Source organism: Crocuta crocuta, unplaced genomic scaffold (assembly GCF_008692635.1).
Source record: "Crocuta crocuta isolate KB4526 unplaced genomic scaffold, BGI_CrCroc_1.0 scaffold113, whole genome shotgun sequence".
In the NCBI taxonomy this organism is placed as follows: Eukaryota; Metazoa; Chordata; class Mammalia; order Carnivora; family Hyaenidae; genus Crocuta; species Crocuta crocuta.
In genome coordinates, this window is record NW_027530368.1 from 11,999,913 (window position 1) to 12,020,112 (window position 20,200).

At 38.3% G+C, this 20,200-nt stretch overlaps 1 protein-coding gene across 1 annotated transcript; it reads left to right on the forward strand.

Moving 5' to 3' along the window:
- The first annotated feature begins 1,187 nt into the window (after positions 1 to 1,187).
- CCT4 (chaperonin containing TCP1 subunit 4) lies at positions 1,188 to 16,966 on the forward strand. Its single transcript, XM_077766507.1, has 16 exons — positions 1,188 to 1,212; positions 1,858 to 1,972; positions 2,004 to 2,023; positions 4,475 to 4,527; positions 5,708 to 5,797; positions 7,169 to 7,277; positions 8,801 to 8,943; positions 10,123 to 10,244; positions 10,914 to 11,046; positions 12,273 to 12,412; positions 14,088 to 14,184; positions 14,266 to 14,376; positions 14,472 to 14,602; positions 14,736 to 14,970; positions 16,414 to 16,527; positions 16,760 to 16,966. The coding sequence occupies exons 1-16, from the start codon at positions 1,188 to 1,190 to the stop codon at positions 16,772 to 16,774; spliced, it is 1,653 nt and encodes a 550-aa protein (XP_077622633.1). The 3' UTR covers positions 16,775 to 16,966.
- Positions 16,967 to 20,200: the final 3,234 nt, after the last annotated feature.

Sequence of the window (20,200 nt, forward strand, 5' to 3'; positions counted from 1 at the left end):
CATAGCATACGAAAGTTTGTATATTTTAATACTTACTGCAATCCAACTCTAATGAGGAATTAATGTATATCAACACTTTTAAGTAATCAAATTTTCAGCCTTTATTTATTGCATAAGTCCAGGGAGGGGGGGTAGGTAAATAATTCCAATTTGTTACAGAAAAAGAAAAAAATATATTTATAACTTGAAACCTTTAGGATAATCAAAGCAATTGTCTTACCCATGGAAACTGTCCCAAAATGGGACAGCTACTAATGGCACCTTCCAAATTCTGCTCTGTCCTTTACAGCAATAGGTCTATTCTTTACACTAATAAAACTAGTAGAGTTTAAGCCTTCAGAGATCATGTAATTCAATCCTATTACATAGGTGATGAAAATGAGACCCAGAAAACATAAATGACTTGCCTAAGATCACATAACCAATTAACAGAAGAGTAGAACTCGAAGCCAGGATTTTTGGATCCCCAAATTAATACTATTTCCATCATCACACGCTTGTTTCCATCATCCCACATCAATTGTCTCAACAAGTAATCATAGGATGTTTATGGCTGCATGGAACAAGTCTGGACTTTTTTTTTTTTTTTTAGTTTATTTATTTTGAGAGAGAGAGAGAGATAGCATGAGTGGGGGAAGGGCAGAGAGAGACAGAGAGACAGAGAGAATCCCAAGCAGACTCCACACTGTCAGCACAGAGCTGGACACCATGTGGGGCCTGAACACACCAACCATGAGATCGTGACCAGAGGTAAAATCAAGAGCAGGAGACTTATCCTACTGAGCTACCCGGGTGTCCTGAAGTCTGGTCCTTTTAAAAGAGAAGTCAGTGTCAAAAGCATACAGCTCAGAGAGTATCCAGAAAGATTTATCTTCTAGTGCTCATTTCCTGAATGAGGGTGATCAGAGAATTAAGTACTTACCCTAGAACCTATCCCAAGCAACCACCACTTTATGAGTTCTTAATAATTATCTGTGAATAAACATTGAATGAATTTCACCTACATGAACTTCCATAATAAAATACAGTGGTCATAGAAGCCCAACAGTTTAGCTCATGACCCAGGGAAGTCAGTTGCTCTGTATGGGAATACAGTTTCAATCTATTTACAGGTATCCCTTGAGCGTCCGTTGTGTTTAGGCTCCCCACTAAAAAATAAAAATTAAAAATTAAAAAAAAAGAGGATAATGGCCGTCACTTCTTACAATTATTGTATTGTGAAGGTTAAATGAGATAAAACGTGGAAAAGGTTTGGCAATGCACCTAGCACATAACTGAACTAAATGATCGTAATTAAAATGCTTAGGCTCCCTGAGTGGCATGTTACATATCAGAACACGTGTAAGTACACAACGAGAAGGTTGTATTAGATAAGGATTGCTGGTTTGGCAGGCAATCTAGCTTCCAAACGTGTAAGATTTCCTGAGATACAGGGAGGGTACACTTAATCTCTAACTACCACTCAATATCAACAGGAGACAACACTTCAAGCACGTGAAACAGATACCCATTCCAAATCTCTCTCTTCCGACTCTATTTCAAAATAAACAAAACCAAATAGTCATTTATTTCAAAATGAATAACATACAAGACTAAGCGGGCCCCGCAAAAAACGGCTCAGCCCCGCCCGCTCCGGAGTAACCCGGGAGACCACGACACCTCCCAGACGCTTCCAGTTTGAATTAACGGAAGGGACCTTACGGGCGAGCCCAGAGCAGCGGGCGACGGGGGTGCCCAACACCCGCCTTTAAAATCACGGGTTGGCCGCCCGGCCTCGCAAGAGTCCTCGCCCACCGCGCCTCCACCCCCAGGGTCCGAGGCCAATACTCCTTGTAAATCCTGATTTCTCCGCCACAGCTACCGCAACAGGCGAGCGGCGGACAGCCTGCTACGTCACGTCGGCGCCGCGCCACCTGGCAGGCCCCCGTCTCCGGCTCCTCCTCCTCCCGGCGCCCGCGCCGCTTTCTGGAAGGTTCGTGAAGGCGGCGGGCGCGTTCNTTCAGCAACATCTCCGCGGCCAAAGGTATCATTCGCTGGGTCTGACCTGCGGCCGTGCGGGTCGAGTTCTGCACTCTCATTCTGATCTTGGGTTGCTGAGGCTCATTTTCTGTTTCTTGAGATCTTGTCCAGTGAAAGAGGGAAAGATCCCTTTGTGCAGGGATCTGTGCTGTTTTCTGCGGGTAATTCCCAGAGCCTAGTATGGGGACCATTGGACTGGCCCCATTCTGGGTCTTACACGCGAAATTTTTCGTCCTCGGTCGCTCATCACACTTGAGTAGGAGGCGGCTGAGGCCCCCCCACACTGCAGGCCCTTGGGATCTGACACCATAGCCCCGTCGCTTATCTGCTGATTGGTTCCACTGGTAGAATGTTGTTTGCACAATACATTTTAGTTTTCTCTTCCTTGTAAAGTACCTTTTTAAGTCAGCTTTTGGCGCAGCCGATGAACTTAGCGCTTACGTTGGGGCGGGGCCCTTCGTATTGGGCTGTGGGGAAGACGTTCCCGTCCTGTTTGGGAACTTGGAAAACTGGGCTGTGCTTTTACGTTCTCTCCGCATGTGCAACCAAAGAAACAAGTCTAGAAATGTGGACAGTATGTTTTCGTTTTGTAGAATATTTTGGTGGATGGTAGAAAGGAAGACCCGAGTTGTTATTCTCTCCGTGGCTTTGTGAGGTTGGACCTTTAGCCAGGGTTTCCTCACCCATAAATTAAGGAAAATGTTCGCTCCTCTTTAGAGTTGTGAGAATTAAGAGTAGTCGAGTTGAATAAAAGAGTCTAGAAGGAAAAATGAGAACGAAGGCTTAGAGATGTTACCTAATGTGTGTTGAGTATTGAAATACAGTGAGTATCCATCACAGAATAAAGTGCATGAAGACGTCAGAGGTGAGTTTGGAAGAGTAGAATGGGGCCAGTCTTGAAGAACCTAGTGAGCAGAGGCCACATGAATTATATCGGTGAACTTGACCTTTTTAAATGAAGAGAACTCAGAGACCACTGGTTTTTCCAAATCAGACAGAACCCAACACACTTGATCGAAGAAATCAAGCAGAAACACTGCTTAAGTTTAGGTGCATTTTTTGTTTAATTCAGGGAGCCAAGTTTTATTTAGATGTTATCTAATACACGTGCCCCCCCCACCAAATTGGTTGATAATATGGGGAAAAGTTTAGTAGTATTCAGCGTGAGTCATTTAACAGATAGTACTGTGTGCCACACAGTATATTAAACATTAGACAGTTTTAGAGAGGTAAACAGTCTAAAATCTTTTTTTTTTTAATAGTGTGTATTTTCTAACTTCTTGTAGGTGAATGTCTGAGTTTGGAGTTTGTTTTCTAACAGTAAAATCAACCCCCAACATGGGGCTTGAACTCACTACTCTAAGAGTCATATATTCTACCCACTGAGCCAGCCAGGCGCCCCCCCCCCTCCCCCGGCCATGTGAGGGCATTCTTAAAGAGAATTGGTCTGCTTGTAGAATTATGGCCATACATAGTGTATGTAGTGAGTACACTACAGTGGCCTGAAAGTGTTACATTGACTGGATAATTAGGAACAGCAGCCTAAAATTATGAAATAAGTAGAAAATATTTTTTAAATTATAGCAAATAATTTCTCTAAAGATCTTTATTATTCACACAGTAGAGGGGGAAGTATTAATGCTGGTTGTGGAGTATACAATGATTAGGGCACAGTCTCAGCCTTGTGTATATGGGGTGAGGTGGTGTGTGAGGAAGGGGAGGGTCTAATTATTTGTCTTGGGCTTGTCAAAGAAAAGGGGATTTGACTTGACTGTTCATCACATCTAATTTTTTTTAGAAAATAGTAAATGGATTATTAAAATGAAAACATTCTTAGGGACAAATAGTAAGCAGCTTTGAAATGGTAGACTGTATATCCAGATATTTCGTAATGTATGATGTTGACAGAAAGCTAGGGTTTTAGTTTTGGGTTTTTGTTTGGGTTAACATTTGGGCTTTTTGTTTTGGTTTATTTGGTGGCAGGGGTGAAAAGTGTCTAAAGGGTATTTTACTGTGGGCTATATGTATAGTAGCTTCATATTAGTAGACAAAACTCTTTACCCTCAGAAGTTACTCTCTACAGTTAGAGACAGAATAGACAAATAAGTGGAATTATATAGCATATTAGCAAATTTAAAGGACTGGAGAAAATAGTCTTCAGACTACATTGTACTTATTTTGATATTTAGAGGAAGGTCAGGTAAATCCTCAATTTGTTCTGTCACAGGTAGGGCATAAATATTATTTACAGTGACTTTATCAACAAAAGGTGAAATGTCATACAATTAAAGGAATTATTGTTTCCAGTAGATTATTATTAAACAATGAATTTTGTTCAGTGGACACAGTCTAAACAGTTGTATACCATATCCTAATAAGGACAAAATGATCATTTGAAAGGATGAATATTTTGCTTTTTTTTTTTTTTAAGAGTCTTGATTTCTTCTGTTTACAGCTGTTGCTGATGCTATTAGAACAAGCCTTGGACCAAAAGGAATGGATAAAATGGTAAAAACCTGACTTTCTTGATACATATTGAGTGCTACTGTCCACACAGCATAATCTCAATAGAGGGTTAGGATGTGCTGCTTAAAAAATAAAAGTATTAAAAAGGTATTTTTGGGGGGGCGCCTGGGTGGCTTAGTCGGTTAAGCGTCCGACTTTCGCTTAGGTCATGATCTCGCGGTTCGTGGGTTCGAGCCCCGCGTCAGGCTCTGTGCTGACTGCCAGCTCAGAGCCTGGAGCCTGTTTCAGTCTGTGACTCCCTCTCTCTCTGACCCTCCCCTGCTCACGCTGTCTCTCTCTCTCTCCTATAAATAAATAAAACATTTAAAAAAAAAAAGGTATTTTTGGAAGTTTAGAATAATAGTAGATTGCTTTGGAGTGAGAAGGACTTAACTATAATTCGTATCTTGTTTGACGCTTTTAACATGGAAAATATGTCTGCCAGAGTAGTTGTCTGTTGTTTCGGAAACATGGAAAGTGTAGTAAAGCTATAGCTATGAGCACTTGAGTTCAGTGTTTTCTTATTGATAAGTAACTGCGACTTTCTGTGGATTTGTAGAACTTCACTTCTTCTTTGACCTTGGTTGACTGCTGGCATAAAACATTTCAGTGGATTCCAGTAACTTTTGAGAAATACGCCCTCAAATTCAGTGCTGATTAAAATCCAGAATGAGCGTTAAGGAACAATATGAAGGATTGTCTTGATGATACAGGGTCATTATTCCCTCTCAATATTTTAAAATCTGTCCCTGCTAGTAGTGCTGTGCCCTTTGTTGAGAATATGAAGAAAGAAGTTACTGTGTCAACTGTGAGAAGGGTGTTCATTATGTTCATGATGCTCTGTTTTTTGGAGATCCATAGTATCATTTCTGACTATGAATGAATATGAACCCAGGAACAATAGTAATTATATCTAGTGTCTACATTCCTTCGCTTCAAACAAATAAAAAATAGAGTAAAGCCAAGTATTGCACTTGTGAAGTTAAGCTCTTGCCGTATGTTCAGTCATTATACTAACATAAGGGAAGAAAATTTGAAATTAAGCTCAGTTGTAAGCTACGCAAACATAAATTAACTTTTCTACTAAGAAGTTTTAAAGTTAGTAGAGCTTTTAGGGTGTTATAGTACTGGGTAAAGAAAACAATTTTTAAAATACAGCATTTTCAACAATCAAAACTTCCAGATTCAAGATGGAAAAGGCGATGTGACCATTACAAATGATGGTGCCACGATTCTGAAACAAATGCAAGTGTTACATCCAGCAGCCAGAATGGTAAGTATAATTTTAGATGAGGTGGGTTTTTTAAGTGTATTGCCTGATATTTGTAAACAGTTAAGTTTGTTTGTTTACATTGTATTATTTAAGCATTGTGAATTTATTTTCTTTACGTTTCCATGTTTTTAGGATGCATTGTGTGCCCAACATTGTGCTCTTCAGTGCAAGGTTGTAATTCCTTGTCCACAGGAATGTGTCAGGTAGTTGAGGAAAAAGGAGATAAAAACATGAAATGATAGTTTGCAGTAGACTGGTATATGTGACCAGTCCTGTTTATTTCGCAAAAATTCTCTACGTATGTTTGATACTCTCTGCAAATATCCTGAGAATTTAGACATCCTAAAAATGTATTTATACAGGATTTTGTGTTAAGCTAAGTGGAATCACACAACATAATGAAAACTTAGGTACCGAAAAGAATTTGTGGAAGAGATTTCTTGTGTTCATTTTACTCTCTTTAACCTAAGCAATACGGATGTGTGAGTGTCTGAGATTTACAGTACCAAAAATGTCCTCCCTGTTTCCTCCAGCAGAGTAAACTTTTTAAAACGCTAGAGTTTTTAATTTTAATAGTTGATAACTTAGGAAGGTTTTGAGTATTTCATTGCTTTTTTTTTGGGGGGGTCAACACAGAGGTGTAATAGAGTACTTCTTTGGGTTAATTTGCCAATCCCCTCTGTTTGAAATGAAGTGACTAGAATTTTTGTGTGCTATTCAGTTAAAGGGAAAAAAATGATATGAATTATTAGCTCAGTGGGTGTTAGTTGGAAGAGAGCAACATAATCTTAATTGTGTGTAAAATAAATCACGTGTCTAAACTTAAACTGTTCATTAAAAATAATTACCAGTTCAGCTAAGTGTGATGATGATTCCAGTGTCAAGTGAGAAGTCGCCATATCTCCATAGAAAAGAAATTTCTATCAAAGTATGTTTTATTATGTAAAGTTGACTTTTGGAGCAACTCAAGTTATACTTACACATCAATTCAGATAAGCTCCCAGAGGACTCCAAACTGACACTTGAGTCATCTAGAATACCGCGTTTTTTAGCTTCTAAGTCTACAACATTATGCTTTCTGACAGGAACATTTTTAATAGCTCAGAAGAAAAAATTTACAGCCTGAACCAGAAATCATAATGTAATTTCTTACAGAGAGTAGATAAGCGGAATTTTTTGTGTCACAAATATATCAGTCATTTTAAAATGAAACCTAAGAAGTCAAGAATTTAATAAAATTTACAGTGTTGATGGGAGTAAAATTGTTTTGTGACACTGATAGGAAGGCTATTCATTTTCTATTTCAATTAGATGTTACTGGGTCCTCACATTTCTCATTGAGCAACTTATTAGCACATTCTGTTTACTTAGCTGGTGGAGCTGTCCAAAGCACAAGATATAGAAGCAGGAGATGGCACTACATCAGTGGTCATCATTGCTGGCTCTCTTTTAGATTCCTGTACCAAGCTTCTTCAGAAAGGTGGGTAGGACATTGGATGTGTTTTTACTAAGTAAAGGTCAAAAGTTGTTAAGTAATAGATTTGATGATTTGGAATAACAGATCTTTTAATTAGGAATTTTTAGTTTAATTTTTGCTGTGTTTATCATATGAATAAAAAAATTTTTTTCTTTTACTTTTTTCTTTTTTTAAACCAAGCTTCATTTTGAATGGAACTTGTTTGAATTTTCCTTTTCTAAAATAAGTTGTACAAATCAGGAGACTGTAGATGCTGGCGAGGATGTGGAGAAATGGGCACCCTCCTACACTGTTGGTGGGAATGTAAACTGGTGCAGCCCCGCTGGAAAACAGTGTGGAGATTCCTCAAAAAATTAGCAGTAGAACTCCCCTAGGACCCCAGCAATAGCACTGCTGGGAATTTACCCAAGGGATACAGGAATGCTGATGCATAGGGGCACATGGATCCCAATGTTCATAGCAGCACTCTCAACAATAGCCAAAGTATGGAAAAAGCCCACAAATGGATCAAGAAGGTGTGGTTTATGTATACAATGGAATAGTACATGGCAATGAGAAAGAATGAAATCTAGCCATGTGTAGCAACATGGATGGAATTTGAGGGTGTTACTCTCAGCAAAATAAGTCAGGCAGAGAAGGACAGATACCATGTACTTTGACTTATAAGTGGAACAGGGGAAACTTAACAGAGGACCATGGGGGAGAAGAAGGGGAAAAAATCGTTGGGGAGAGGGAGGGAGGCAAACCATTAGAGACTCTTGAATATTGAGGGCTGATGGGAGTGAGGGAGAGGGGAAGGGGGGTGATGGGCATGGAGGAGGGAACTTGCTGCGATGAGCACTGGTTGTTATATGGAAACCAACTTGACGATAAATTAAAAAATGATAATAAAATAAGTTGTAATGACATTACTGATCTTAGGTTCTAAATGAGAATGGTGATTTGGGAGAGAGAGTTCTACTGGTAAATACTGCTTAATCATAGTAGTGACTCTCCAGTCACTGATTCTGCTTCTAACCTAGATTTGTGATGTTTTGAAAAGTATAAAATTTGGCTTTGGTCTTAAATATCATAAGTGCAACATTCTGTTCCAAATTAAATGGAAGTTAATTATTAGCCATAATACCAGCTAAGGTTGTTCAGACCATTTTATTTATAATTGAAGCCTCAGTTTAGATAATTTAAAAAGTATGTCTGCTTTAGGGCACTGGATGGCTCTGTTCGTTAAGTATCCAACTCTTGATTTCAACTCCGGTCATGATTTCATGGTTTGTGAGATCAAGCCTTACGTTGGGCTCTGCGAACAGCATGGAGCCTGCTTGGGATTCTCTCTCCTCTCTTGCTGCCCTTCCCCTGCTTACACATGTTCTTCTGCTCTCTCTTTATCTCTCGCTAACTCCTTTTCAAACTAAACTTTCAAAAAAATTTTTAAATTATGACTGCTTTGAAATTATAACGAATGGAAAGTTTCTATTTATAATATATGTCAGGTGTACTTAATATGTTAACGAAATTTTAACAAACAGGGATTCATCCAACCATCATTTCTGAGTCATTCCAGAAGGCTTTGGAAAAGGGTATTGAAATCTTGACTGACATGTCTCGACCTGTGGAATTGAGTGACAGAGAAACTTTATTAAATAGTGCTACCACTTCATTGAACTCAAAGGTGAGACCAGTACTAAGGAACCATTGTAAAATTATATTTTAAAGTTTATTAAGAATTGCAACTCCTACGTCGTGATTTTTGGTGTTAAACAGTTCATTAATGTTAGGTCTGGAGTGTATAGGTAACTGAAATAATTTGTACAACTAAATTAGTTAAAGTCAAATTTCCTTCTTCAAGTCTTTTAAATACATTATGTCCCCATTTTACATATGGGAAAATAGATGTAGTGAAGTTAACTAACCCAAGACCTATCAATAAGGGGTAAGTTGAGGGGCACTTAAATGGCTCAATCAGTTAAGTGTCCGACTTCAGCTTGGGTCACGATCTCATGGTGGTTGAGTTTGAGCCTCAAATCAGGCTCTCTTCTGTCAGCACAGAGCCTCTGATTGACCCTCTGTCCCCCTCTCTCTGCCCCTCCGCCACTCGTGCTCTCTCATAAATAAGTAAAAAATAAGGGTTAAGTTGAAATTGGAAACCGGGACAGGTTTGCCCTTCCATAGTCCCTCTTAACTAATAATCAATGCTGCTTTTCTTAATTTTAAAGTTTGAACCCTGATTTTTTTTAAGAATTTCTTGTACATTCAAGGTTAACTGTTTTCTGTCACATTCTCTTCACCCCTCCCACATTTTCCCCATTTTTTTCATCATTGTATCAATACATTCCATTTATTTAAATGGGAGCTAGATAGTGTTAGTCACATACGTGATACTGTTGAATGTCCACAGTTGTGACATAGAATAGCATGATTATAAGCATTGGTCCTAAAGTCTAGACTGATTGGGTTTAGCACTGGGTTTGTCACTGGACTAAGCTATGTGACTCTGAATTTCTTCATCTGAAGATTGAATGAGTATATAAATGTTATGGGCTAAGGTCATTTTAGATCATCATCTACATAAAGTTAATTTGGCTTCTGGATTTCCTATAGAATTATTAGTAATCTACACAATGCATTTACTAAATTAATAAAACAGGAAAGCAAGCATACATATTTTTGTGCCTTTGGTGACTGAAAACATGAGTGGACAAGACAGTTTATATGGAATGTTGTCTATGTTCCCTCTCTTCCTCTGCAACCCAAGAAAAGTGGTTAAGATTACTTCTTGAAAATCTTTGTCATTAAAGAACTAGGATTTTTTTTCTGTTGTGAAGCTGACTTTATTATTTTTTAATTCTAGGTTGTCTCTCAATATTCAAGTCTGCTTTCTCCAATGAGCGTAAATGCAGTGATGAAAGTGATTGACCCAGCCACCGCTACTAGTGTAGATCTGAGAGACATTAAAATAGTTAAGAAACTTGGGTAAGCAAATCTGATTTTAACTTTAGTAAAAATTAAGGGGTCCCTGAGTGGCTCAGTCTGTTAAGCATTTGTCTCTTGATAACTGGCTCAGGTTATGATCTCATGGTTCATGAGTTTGAGCCCCATGTTAAGGACGTCAGCACAGAGCCTGGTTGGGATTCTCCTGTCTCCTCTCTCTGTTTCTCCATCACTTGCTCTCAAAAATGAACTTTTTAAAGAAAAATTAATTTTAAGGAAGTTTATTAATGTGGAATCTGGAGAGTTTATCTTTTTATCAGGGCAAAGCAGTAGTGTGATCAAAGTTAAGTAATGGGGCACTAAAAAGTGTGACTCCCATTTTATTTGACTGATGATTTTTGATCTATTAGTGATCTATTTTTTAATCGTTATTTCTCTCAGATTTTGTTTGGCTCACTGTATTTTTTTCTTTATTTATTTTGAGAGAGGAAACGGGGGGGAGAGGCAGAGAGAATCATAAGCAAGCTCCATATTCAGCATGGAACCTGACATGGGCCCTCAGTCTCATGACTGAGATCATGACTTGATCCTAAATCAAGAGTCAGATGCTCAACTGACTGAGCCACCCATGAGTGACCTTATTAGCAATCTGCTAAACTTAACAGATTTCTACCCCTCTGTTAACTATCTCCTTGTTTTCTTTTTTCTTAGTGGAACAATTGATGACTGTGAGCTGGTGGAGGGGCTGGTACTTACTCAAAAGGTGGCAAATTCTGGCATAACCAGAGTTGAAAAGGCTAAGATTGGGCTTATTCAGTTTTGCTTATCTGCTCCCAAAACCGATGTAAGTAAGAATAAATGAAATAGGTTTCTTGTTCATGTGTTAACTTTTTAATAGCTCAGACTTGTTAATATAAAAACAGAAAACACTGATACTAGTAATAAAAATCATGGGTTTCAAAAGTAATAAAATTGAGGGGGCACCTGGATGGCTCAGTCAGTTAAGTATCTGACTAGCTCAGGGCACGGGTTCACAGTTCTTCAGTTTGAGCCTCGAAGCAGGCTTTGCTATTAGTGCAGAGCCCACTTTGGATCCTCTGTCTCTCTCCCTCTCTCTCTCTCTCTCTCTCTCACACACACACTCTCAAAAGTAAAATGTTTTTAAAAAATTAAAATTGAGACCAAAGTAGAAATTGTTGATGACAGGCATGACAAACCTATAGCTTCAGTTGGCCGTCATTGAACTAAGTTCATAGATGAAGGCAAATAGCAATAGAGGCTATATATGAAATAGGTGATGGAAAAGATGTAGTGTAAGTGGAATTTCTAGGTTCTGTTTAGGTTTCTGAGAAACTTCCACCCACCATATAGCAGCAGACAGATCTTTTGTCCTACATTATCACAAATGAAATTAAACCAGATTACTATTTATAGTCTAAAGGAATGTTTTTAAAGGTGTTTTCCTATTTTTTATTCGTTAAGTGCCATTTCCAAAAGGGGGTGGTTGATCTTGTCACTTCGCTCTGATTTGTTTGCATTTTACATTGTATTGTATTACAAGTTTCTTGTTTAATCCTGTGTTTCCCAAAAGTTTAACCCATAGAAAAATTAATGTTGTTTTATGTACCATTGATTAACATTTGTCCTTGATACCTCCTTGCAGTATACCAGTTTTTCGTGGGTTTTTTTTTAATAACAAGCCATAAAGTAAAAAGTATGCAACTGAAATTATTTCAGGCATGCATATATATCTGTATGAAGAAAATTGACATATTCAGAAAATAGGATAATCATTTTACAATTACCAAAAACGTACTTTCAAAAAACATAAGACAACAAGGTATAGAGATGAAAGTTAAAGACCTGAGTTAAGGTTGGTGTATATTCATCTTCCTAGATCTTTTCTAGGTGTGCCTGTATGATTTCTAATGTGGTATGATTTTGGTTGAATTTACATGATATGTGATATTTCCATTAAAAATCTTCTCTTTTTCACTAAAAATCTCTTATAGCAAAAAAAAAACCTCCTACAAGGCAATTTATTAATATGTTATTTTTTTTTCTCAACAGATGGATAACCAAATAGTAGTTTCTGACTATGTCCAGATGGACCGAGTGCTGCGGGAGGAGAGAGCCTATATTCTAAATTTAGTGAAGCAAATTAAAAAAACAGGATGTAATGTCCTTCTCATACAGAAGTCTATTCTGAGGTATGGGGCTATTTCTTTTGTTCACTTTTTTTAAATATATATTTGAGAGAAAGCGTGTGAGAGGGGAGAGGTTCAGAGAGAGAGACAGAGGATCCAAAGTGGGCTGCATGCTGACAGCAGCACACAAACCATGAGATCATGACCTGAGCCCAACTGCAGTGCTCAAAACAACTGGGCAACCCAGGCAGCCCTCTTTTGTTACCTTTTTTTTTTTCCTTAATCTTTTGCTCACTTTTTAATGATCATTTATTTTGGATCCCCTTTAGCAATTGTTTAAGAAATATTCAAAGTGAGTAAATCACTGGAAATCTAAGGTGAATCTGCATTGAAGGGACAACATTGTATTTTGATAATCCTGTAAAGTAGATTGTCTTCCATTGTGATGATTTAAATGTGTGGAGTACACAGTTGACTCTTGAACAACTTAGATTTGAATTGTGGGCCCACTTACATATGATTGGGGTGGGGTTTTTTGTTTTTTTACAGTGCTTTAAATGTATTTTCTTGGTGGCTTTTAAAAGTTTGTTTTGTTTGTTTTTTAATTCTGAGAGAGAGAACGTGAGCAGGGGAAGGTCAGAAAGAGAGGGAGATACAGAATCTGAAGCAGGCTCCAGGCTCTGAGCTAGCTGTTAGCATAGAGCCCGATGTGGGGCTCGAACCCATAAACCATGAGATCATGACCTGAGCCGAAGTCGGACACTTAACTGACTGAGCCACCCAGGCACTCTGCCTTTTAAAGTTTTATTTAAGTAATCTCTACACTGAATTTGCAGCTCAAACTCATGACCTGGAGATCAAGAGTCCCGTGTTCTTCTGACTAAGCCAGCCAGGCACTCCTCTTCGTGATTTTCTTAACATTTTCTTTCCTCTAGCTGTAATAAGAATACAGCAAAGGGTGCCTGGGTGGCTTAGTTGGTTGTGCATTAGACTTTTGATTTCAGCTAGGTAATGATCTTAGTGGATTTGAGCCCCACATCAGGCTCTGTGCTGAGTTCAGAGTCGGCTTGGGATTCTCCCTTTTTGTCCCTCTCCTGGTATTCATTCTCTCTCTCTCAAAAAGTTTTTAAAAAGAATACAGCATATACTACATGTAACATACAAAATATTGATTGTTCATGCTCTCCAAAAGGCTCTGATCTTTGGATTAAGTTAAATTTGGGGGAAGTCAGGACATCTGGGTGGCTCATTTGGTTGAGCATCCAACATTTGATTTTGGCGCATGTCATGATCCCAGGGTTGTGAGATTGAGCCCTGTGTCAGGTTTGTGCTGAGTATGGAGCCTGCTTGAGATTTTTCTCCTCTACCTCTACCTACCTGCCCTCCTTCCTTGCTCATGTGTGCTCTCTAAAAAAGGCAGGGGGAGTCAAAAGTTGTATGTAAATTTTGGGGGTTGTCTGGGTGGCTTGTGTGGTTAAGTGTCCGATTCTTGGTTTCAGCTCAGGTCATGATCTCATGGTTCACGAGTTTGAGCCCTGCCTCATGTCTATGCTGACAGTGCAGAGTCTGCTTGGGATTCTCTCACTCTGCCCCTGCACAGCCTCCCCCCTCTAATAAATAAATAAGCTTTTAAAAATCTTAAAAAAAAAAAATCAAATGACAAAATAAAAAGCAGTTGAATGGCAAAGTGGTTTTTATTTTAATCTAGCATTGACATATTCACTGATTTGTATTTCAGAGATGCTCTTAGTGATCTTGCATTACATTTCCTGAACAAAATGAAGATTATGGTGGTTAAGGATATTGAAAGAGAAGACATTGAATTCATTTGTAAGGTAAAATATTTGTAGCATCTATGTGGAAATAGAATCTTAATCAAATGTTGTCTTAATTTGTGGATTTGATCTTTTTCCCAGACAATTGGAACGAAGCCAGTTGCTCATATTGACCAGTTCACTGCCGACATGCTGGGATCAGCTGAGTTAGCTGAGGAGGTCAATTTAAATGGTTCTGGCAAACTGCTAAAGGTAACAGTATTATAATAAGGGATTTTTTTTACCTGGATATTTTGTTTGTTTTAACCCTTATTTCAAATATCTAATTTGGAGTTTGTATGCTAAAGATTACAGGCTGTGCAAGCCCTGGAAAAACAGTTACAATTGTTGTTCGCGGCTCTAACAAATTGGTGATTGAAGAAGCTGAGCGCTCCATTCATGACGCCCTCTGTGTTATTCGCTGTTTAGTGAAGAAGAGGTAATATAAGTCACTGAGTAATGTTTTGAGCATTAAATTTCTTCATTTTGAGTGTTTAAGATACAAATAGTAAGTTATTAGAAATAGCTTTCTGATGGACAAAGTAAGCTAAAAATGTATTTGTGAATTTCAGAGCTCTTATTGCGGGAGGTGGTGCTCCAGAGATAGAATTGGCCCTACGGTTAACTGAATATTCACGAACCTTGAGTGGCATGGAATCCTACTGCGTCCGTGCTTTTGCAGATGCTATGGAAGTCATTCCATCTACACTAGCTGAAAATGCTGGCTTGAATCCCATTTCTACAGTAACAGAACTAAGAAACCGGCATGCCCAAGGAGAAAAAACTACTGGCATTAATGTCCGAAAGGTAATAATTTAGTCTTTAGTTATTGCAAGAAAAATGTTGATTAAGATTTTAAAAGCTTCATAATCATCTATTGAAAGAAAAACTTTGTAACTAAAAGTTATCTTGGATTTTGGGGCACCTGGCTGTCTTGGTCAAAAGAGCATGTGACTCTTGATCTCTGAATTGTGATTTTGAGCCCCACATTAGGTGTAGAGATTACTTTTTTTAAAAAAGTAATCTTGGATTTAAATATGAGATCTGCAGATTAATTAATTTAGGCCATTGAGTAAGAATGAAAATGATACCTTAACTGAAAAGTATTCTTTATTATTCTGGTACTTACAGATTGTGTAACTGTTAGTGAGTTACTTGGTCTGTGCTTCAGTTTCCTCAGTTGTAAAAACAAAGACAATAATTTCCTCAAAAGCCTGTTGTGAGGATTGAATGTATTACCAACTAGAAAGCTCTTACTAAGTTGCCTGGCATAGAGTAAACACTATATAAATTTTAACCATTGCTGCTATTGTGGCCAGCAGCCAAGTATGGTTGTATAAGGTAAACACAACAGTAATAATTTCCCCTTTTGTATTAATATCTTCTTTTATTGAAGAGACAAATAATATATAGTAGGAAAAAAACTGAAGGTCCATGGTAGTATTTTCTGAATGATACAGAACTCCAAAGGAAGGGCATTGCCTGGTTAGGGAAAACTTCGTGAAGATACAACTTTGATTGGTAGGGATTGAGGAGATTTCAGGTGGAGAAGCAAATGCTTTACAGGTGAAAGGGACCAGGAGGTTACTCATTTTGTCTAGTGGGTTATATGTTGGTGATACAGTGGAATTTAAGTTTGGGAAACTTAGAAAAGAGCTAGAATACACCTTTGAGTGTTGGGGCAGGTATGCGGGGGTTATTTTTAGTCTAGTAGTTGGGAACTGCTAATTTATTTTTTAATCAAGAAGGTAAGATGATGAAAAAGTATTTTAAGGAGGAAAGACTGGAGGCACAGTGGCCTGTTATGGCCATCATAAATTAATGCAATATTGAAAGAAGGGGGACTAAGATAGTGGTAATAACAATTTAAAAGTGGGATTTGAGAGAGATGTAAAGACAGAGCAGAACAGATTTGGCCAGATTTAGAATTAGGATTCAGGGATGGTTTGAGCATTAAAGATCTTACAAAGATTTTAATTAGTATGATTAATTTTTGCCTAGATATTTTTAAGTTAATAGGAGTTGTTTTGGGGTTAGGATTGGGGGGGTCTAGCATTAATTTAGTTGTTCCACATTTTAGTTAAATACAATCTACAATATAGAGAAGAGCTTAGTAGAGAATATTTTACATTTGACTACAGCAAGGGAAAACTGGTTTTAAAAGGACTTATTAAGTCATACCAGTAACAATGTAGTTGGTCATGTCAGTAATAATTACAGATACTAAAAGCAATTTATGCTATTTGGCAGGGTGGTATTTCCAACATTTTGGAGGAATTGGTTGTCCAGCCTCTGTTGGTTTCAGTCAGTGCGTTGACTCTAGCAACTGAAACTGTCCGGAGCATTCTGAAAATTGATGATGTGGTAAGTATAGGTTATGAATTTCTCTACAAGATCAAAAAGGCATATTTTTCTAAAGAGTTTTAGGAAGGGAGCAGGGTGTTAAATGATACTTTGTTGGACATCAGGTGATAACAGTTGATACTTTTACAGTCTTTTCTCACTTGTGAAAATTGGAGTGATTTTGTAATTGCCCTAAACTAGCGTTAAAATTTTATCATTACAAGTTGTGGAACTCAAGTTTTTTTCTTGTCAGGTAAACACTCGGTAATCAGATAACCCTGGCCAACTGGCACCATCGCAGCCACTAATGGTGTCTTTGGAGTGGAAGATCACCTTGATGTTCCTTGCTCTTTGGAAGATTGTTTTCCTCTACAAATTCTCAGCCTGGTCTTCCAGTTGGCACTTGCTTGAAATTGTATTGACGCAATTTAATTAAAATATTAAGTGTTTGGTTTCAAAAGGCAGATTATTTATTGGCTCTTCTCCCCTCAACAGTCTGTTACTTCTGATATTCTTGAAAAACCTATATAAGAAGAGAAAATGGATTCACATTCACCTGCTGATTCTTTTAGGTTTCAGTCCTGGGTACTTTAAGTTGTTTATTTTAAATAAGTATAGAGAATTTTAAATGGCCCTGCTCATCACCCTGGTAAATCCCCATTTACACAAAAATATCAAAGTCTTACTATATGCCATTTTGAAAGTTAACAGTGTAAAAAGATAGAAAGTGAAAAATGAAAAATTCCCTTTACCCTATCATCCTAATCTCTTCTTCCAAGAATATAACCATTATTGTGATAATTGGGATTTCTTTTACAAATAAAACTATATACATATATGTATCAAATCTTATTTGTACATAGGGATTCTTAACATAATCATTTCTTCAGTGGTTTACAATGTCTTCATTGCCTCTGTCCTGATCCAAGCATCATTTCTTGCCATGAGTTATGTAAAATCTCCAGACTAGTCTCTATCCTTGCTTTGACTTCCTTCCAATCAGTTCTGTACACTCTAGTGATTTTTAAAAATTTGTCGGGGAACACCTTGGTGGCTCAGTCTGTTAAGCATATGACGTTGGCTCGGGTCATGATCTCATGGTTCAGGAGTTCGAGCCTCGCGTCAGGCTCTGAGCTGTCAGCACAAAGGAGCCTGCTTTGCATTCTGTGTCTGCCACTCTCCCACTCACATTGTCTCTTTCTCTCAAAAATAATTTTTTTTTAATTTGTCAGGCATTCCCATTCATAAGTTTTCATGGCTCCTGACTACTTTTGGATAAAAGACTTTTTTGATACAGACCATAAGTTGGGCCTATACAATCTGGTACCACTTGGCCCACCATCTCCTGTGTTGTATTTCACAAAGATTATTATGAATAAAGGTGGGGCCCTCGATATCTCTGGAAAAATAATTTCAACCAACCAATCTGAAGTTTGTTTTGCATCTGATTACTCATTTAGTTAATGAACTAATTTGATAGATGATAAGTCTTCATTAAGTCAAATTTTTGTAATCCAAGGGCACCTGAGTGACTTAGTTAAGCGATTGACTTCAGCTCAGGTCATGATCATGGGGTTCATGGATTTAAGCCCTGTGTTGAGCTTTATGGTGACAGCTCTGAGCCTGGAGCCTGCTTCAGATTCTGTGTCTCCCTCTCTGCTCTACCTGCTCACACTGTCTCTGTCCCTCTCTGTAAACATTTTTTAAAAAGTATTCTAATCCAAATGATTTATATTTGAGCTTTTTTAAAAAATCAGTTACTCAACACAAGGTTTGTAGGCTATACCTAAGCAATAGAAGTTTATATCACAAAATTCTTTTCTTTTTTAATTTTTTAAAAAAAACTTTTTTAATGTTTGTTTTTTGAGAGAGTGAAAGAGCGTGCGAGCCAGGGAGGGCAGAGAGGGAGACAAAATCTGAAGCAGGCTCAAGGCTCTGAGCTACCCTCAGAGAGCCTGTTGCAGGGCTCGAGCTCAATCTGCTAGATAGGAACTGAGCTGAAGTTGGACATTCAACTGACTAAGCCACCCCGGTAGCCCTATAAAAGGGAACTCTTCTAAGACAAACGTTTATTACTCCTTTTTTCTGTTGAATTTGTTTTAATATAAATTAAGCCACTAACCACTTTGTTTAGGGTTTGATTCAAGTTTTACAACAGTTTATGAAATAATCTAAGTTCTATTTTTTAAGGAATGGGAGACCAAATGAGATTGCTCAAAAAAGTTTTATCTAGCTATAATGCTTAAATATTTAAAAGGTGTGCATTAAAAAATGTTTTCTATTTATTTAATATTTATTTTTGAGAGAGCACAAGCAGGGAAGGGGCAGGGAGAGACAAACAGAATCCAAAGCAGGCTCCAGGCTCTGAGCTGTCAGCACTGAGCTAGACACGGGGCTTGAACCCACAAATCATGAGATCATGACCTGAGCCAAAGTCCAACACTTAACCAACTGAGCCACCTAGGCTCCCCAAAATGTGTGCTTTTTAATAATGAGAAAGGATATGATTACACCCTAATAGGGCAGAGACTTTGCAGGCTTGTTTTTTTCCTCCTGAGTGCTGTTTATTCTTAATTCTCATTTTTATTATGAAAATTATCAGATACATAGAAAAGTTTATAAATAGCGCAGACATTATACCCTCTGCCTAAACTTAACAATTGACATTTTGCCATACAGTCAGGTCTGTAACATGACATTCCTAAAAATCATGATATACAAAATTCTGCAGTAGGAACCATGGGACTTAAAAAAATGTGGTTAAGGGCACAACACTCAAAAACTTCCAATGGCAACAAAAGAAACCTAGTAAAAATAGCTACATACAGAGCGCCTGGATGGCTCAGTTAAGTGCCTGACTCGATTTTGGCTCAGGTCATAATCCAACTGTGAGCGAGCTTGCTTCGCTGGCAGTGCTGGGAATTCTCTGTCCCCTTCTCTCTGCCCCTCCCGTGCTCACTCAAAAAAATAAAAAGCAGGTCTACACGTGTTTCGAAGTTTCTTTTTCACAATTTACTTACTTAAGGAGGAGCAGACATGGTGAGAGAGAATCACAAGGAGCCTCTGCTCTCACTGTGGAGTCTGAGGCATGGCTCAAAGTAACAAACCTGTGAGATGGTGACCTGAGCCAAAGTCAAGAGTCAGACACTTAACCGACTGAGCCACTCAGGCACCTCGACATGTTAATAATTAAATACATAACTGGGGTGCCTGGGTGGCTCAGTCAGTCGAGCATCCAACTTCGGCTCAGGTCATGATCTCACAGTTCGTGGGTTCGAGCCCCATGTCGGGCTCTGTGCTGACTGCCAGCTCGGAGTCTGGAGGCTGTTTCGGATTCTGTGTCTCCCTCTCTCTCTGACCCTCCCCTGCTCACGCTCTCTTTCTCTCTCTCTCTCGCTCTCTCTCGCTCTCTCCTAGAAATAAATAAAACATTTTTTAAAAATTAAAAAAAAATTAAAAGTATAATTACCAGGGCACTTGCATGACTCAGTTAAGCATCTGATTCTTGATTTTGGCTCAAGTAATGATCTCTGAGTCATGAGATCAAGCCTTGCATCAGGCTCTGCACTGAGCATGGAGCCTGCTTGAGTCTCTACCTCTACCCCTTCCCTAACCCTCCTTGCACAAGCTCTCTCACTAAAAAATTTTGAAAAATAAAGAGTTACCATATGATCCAGCAATTCCACTTCTTGGT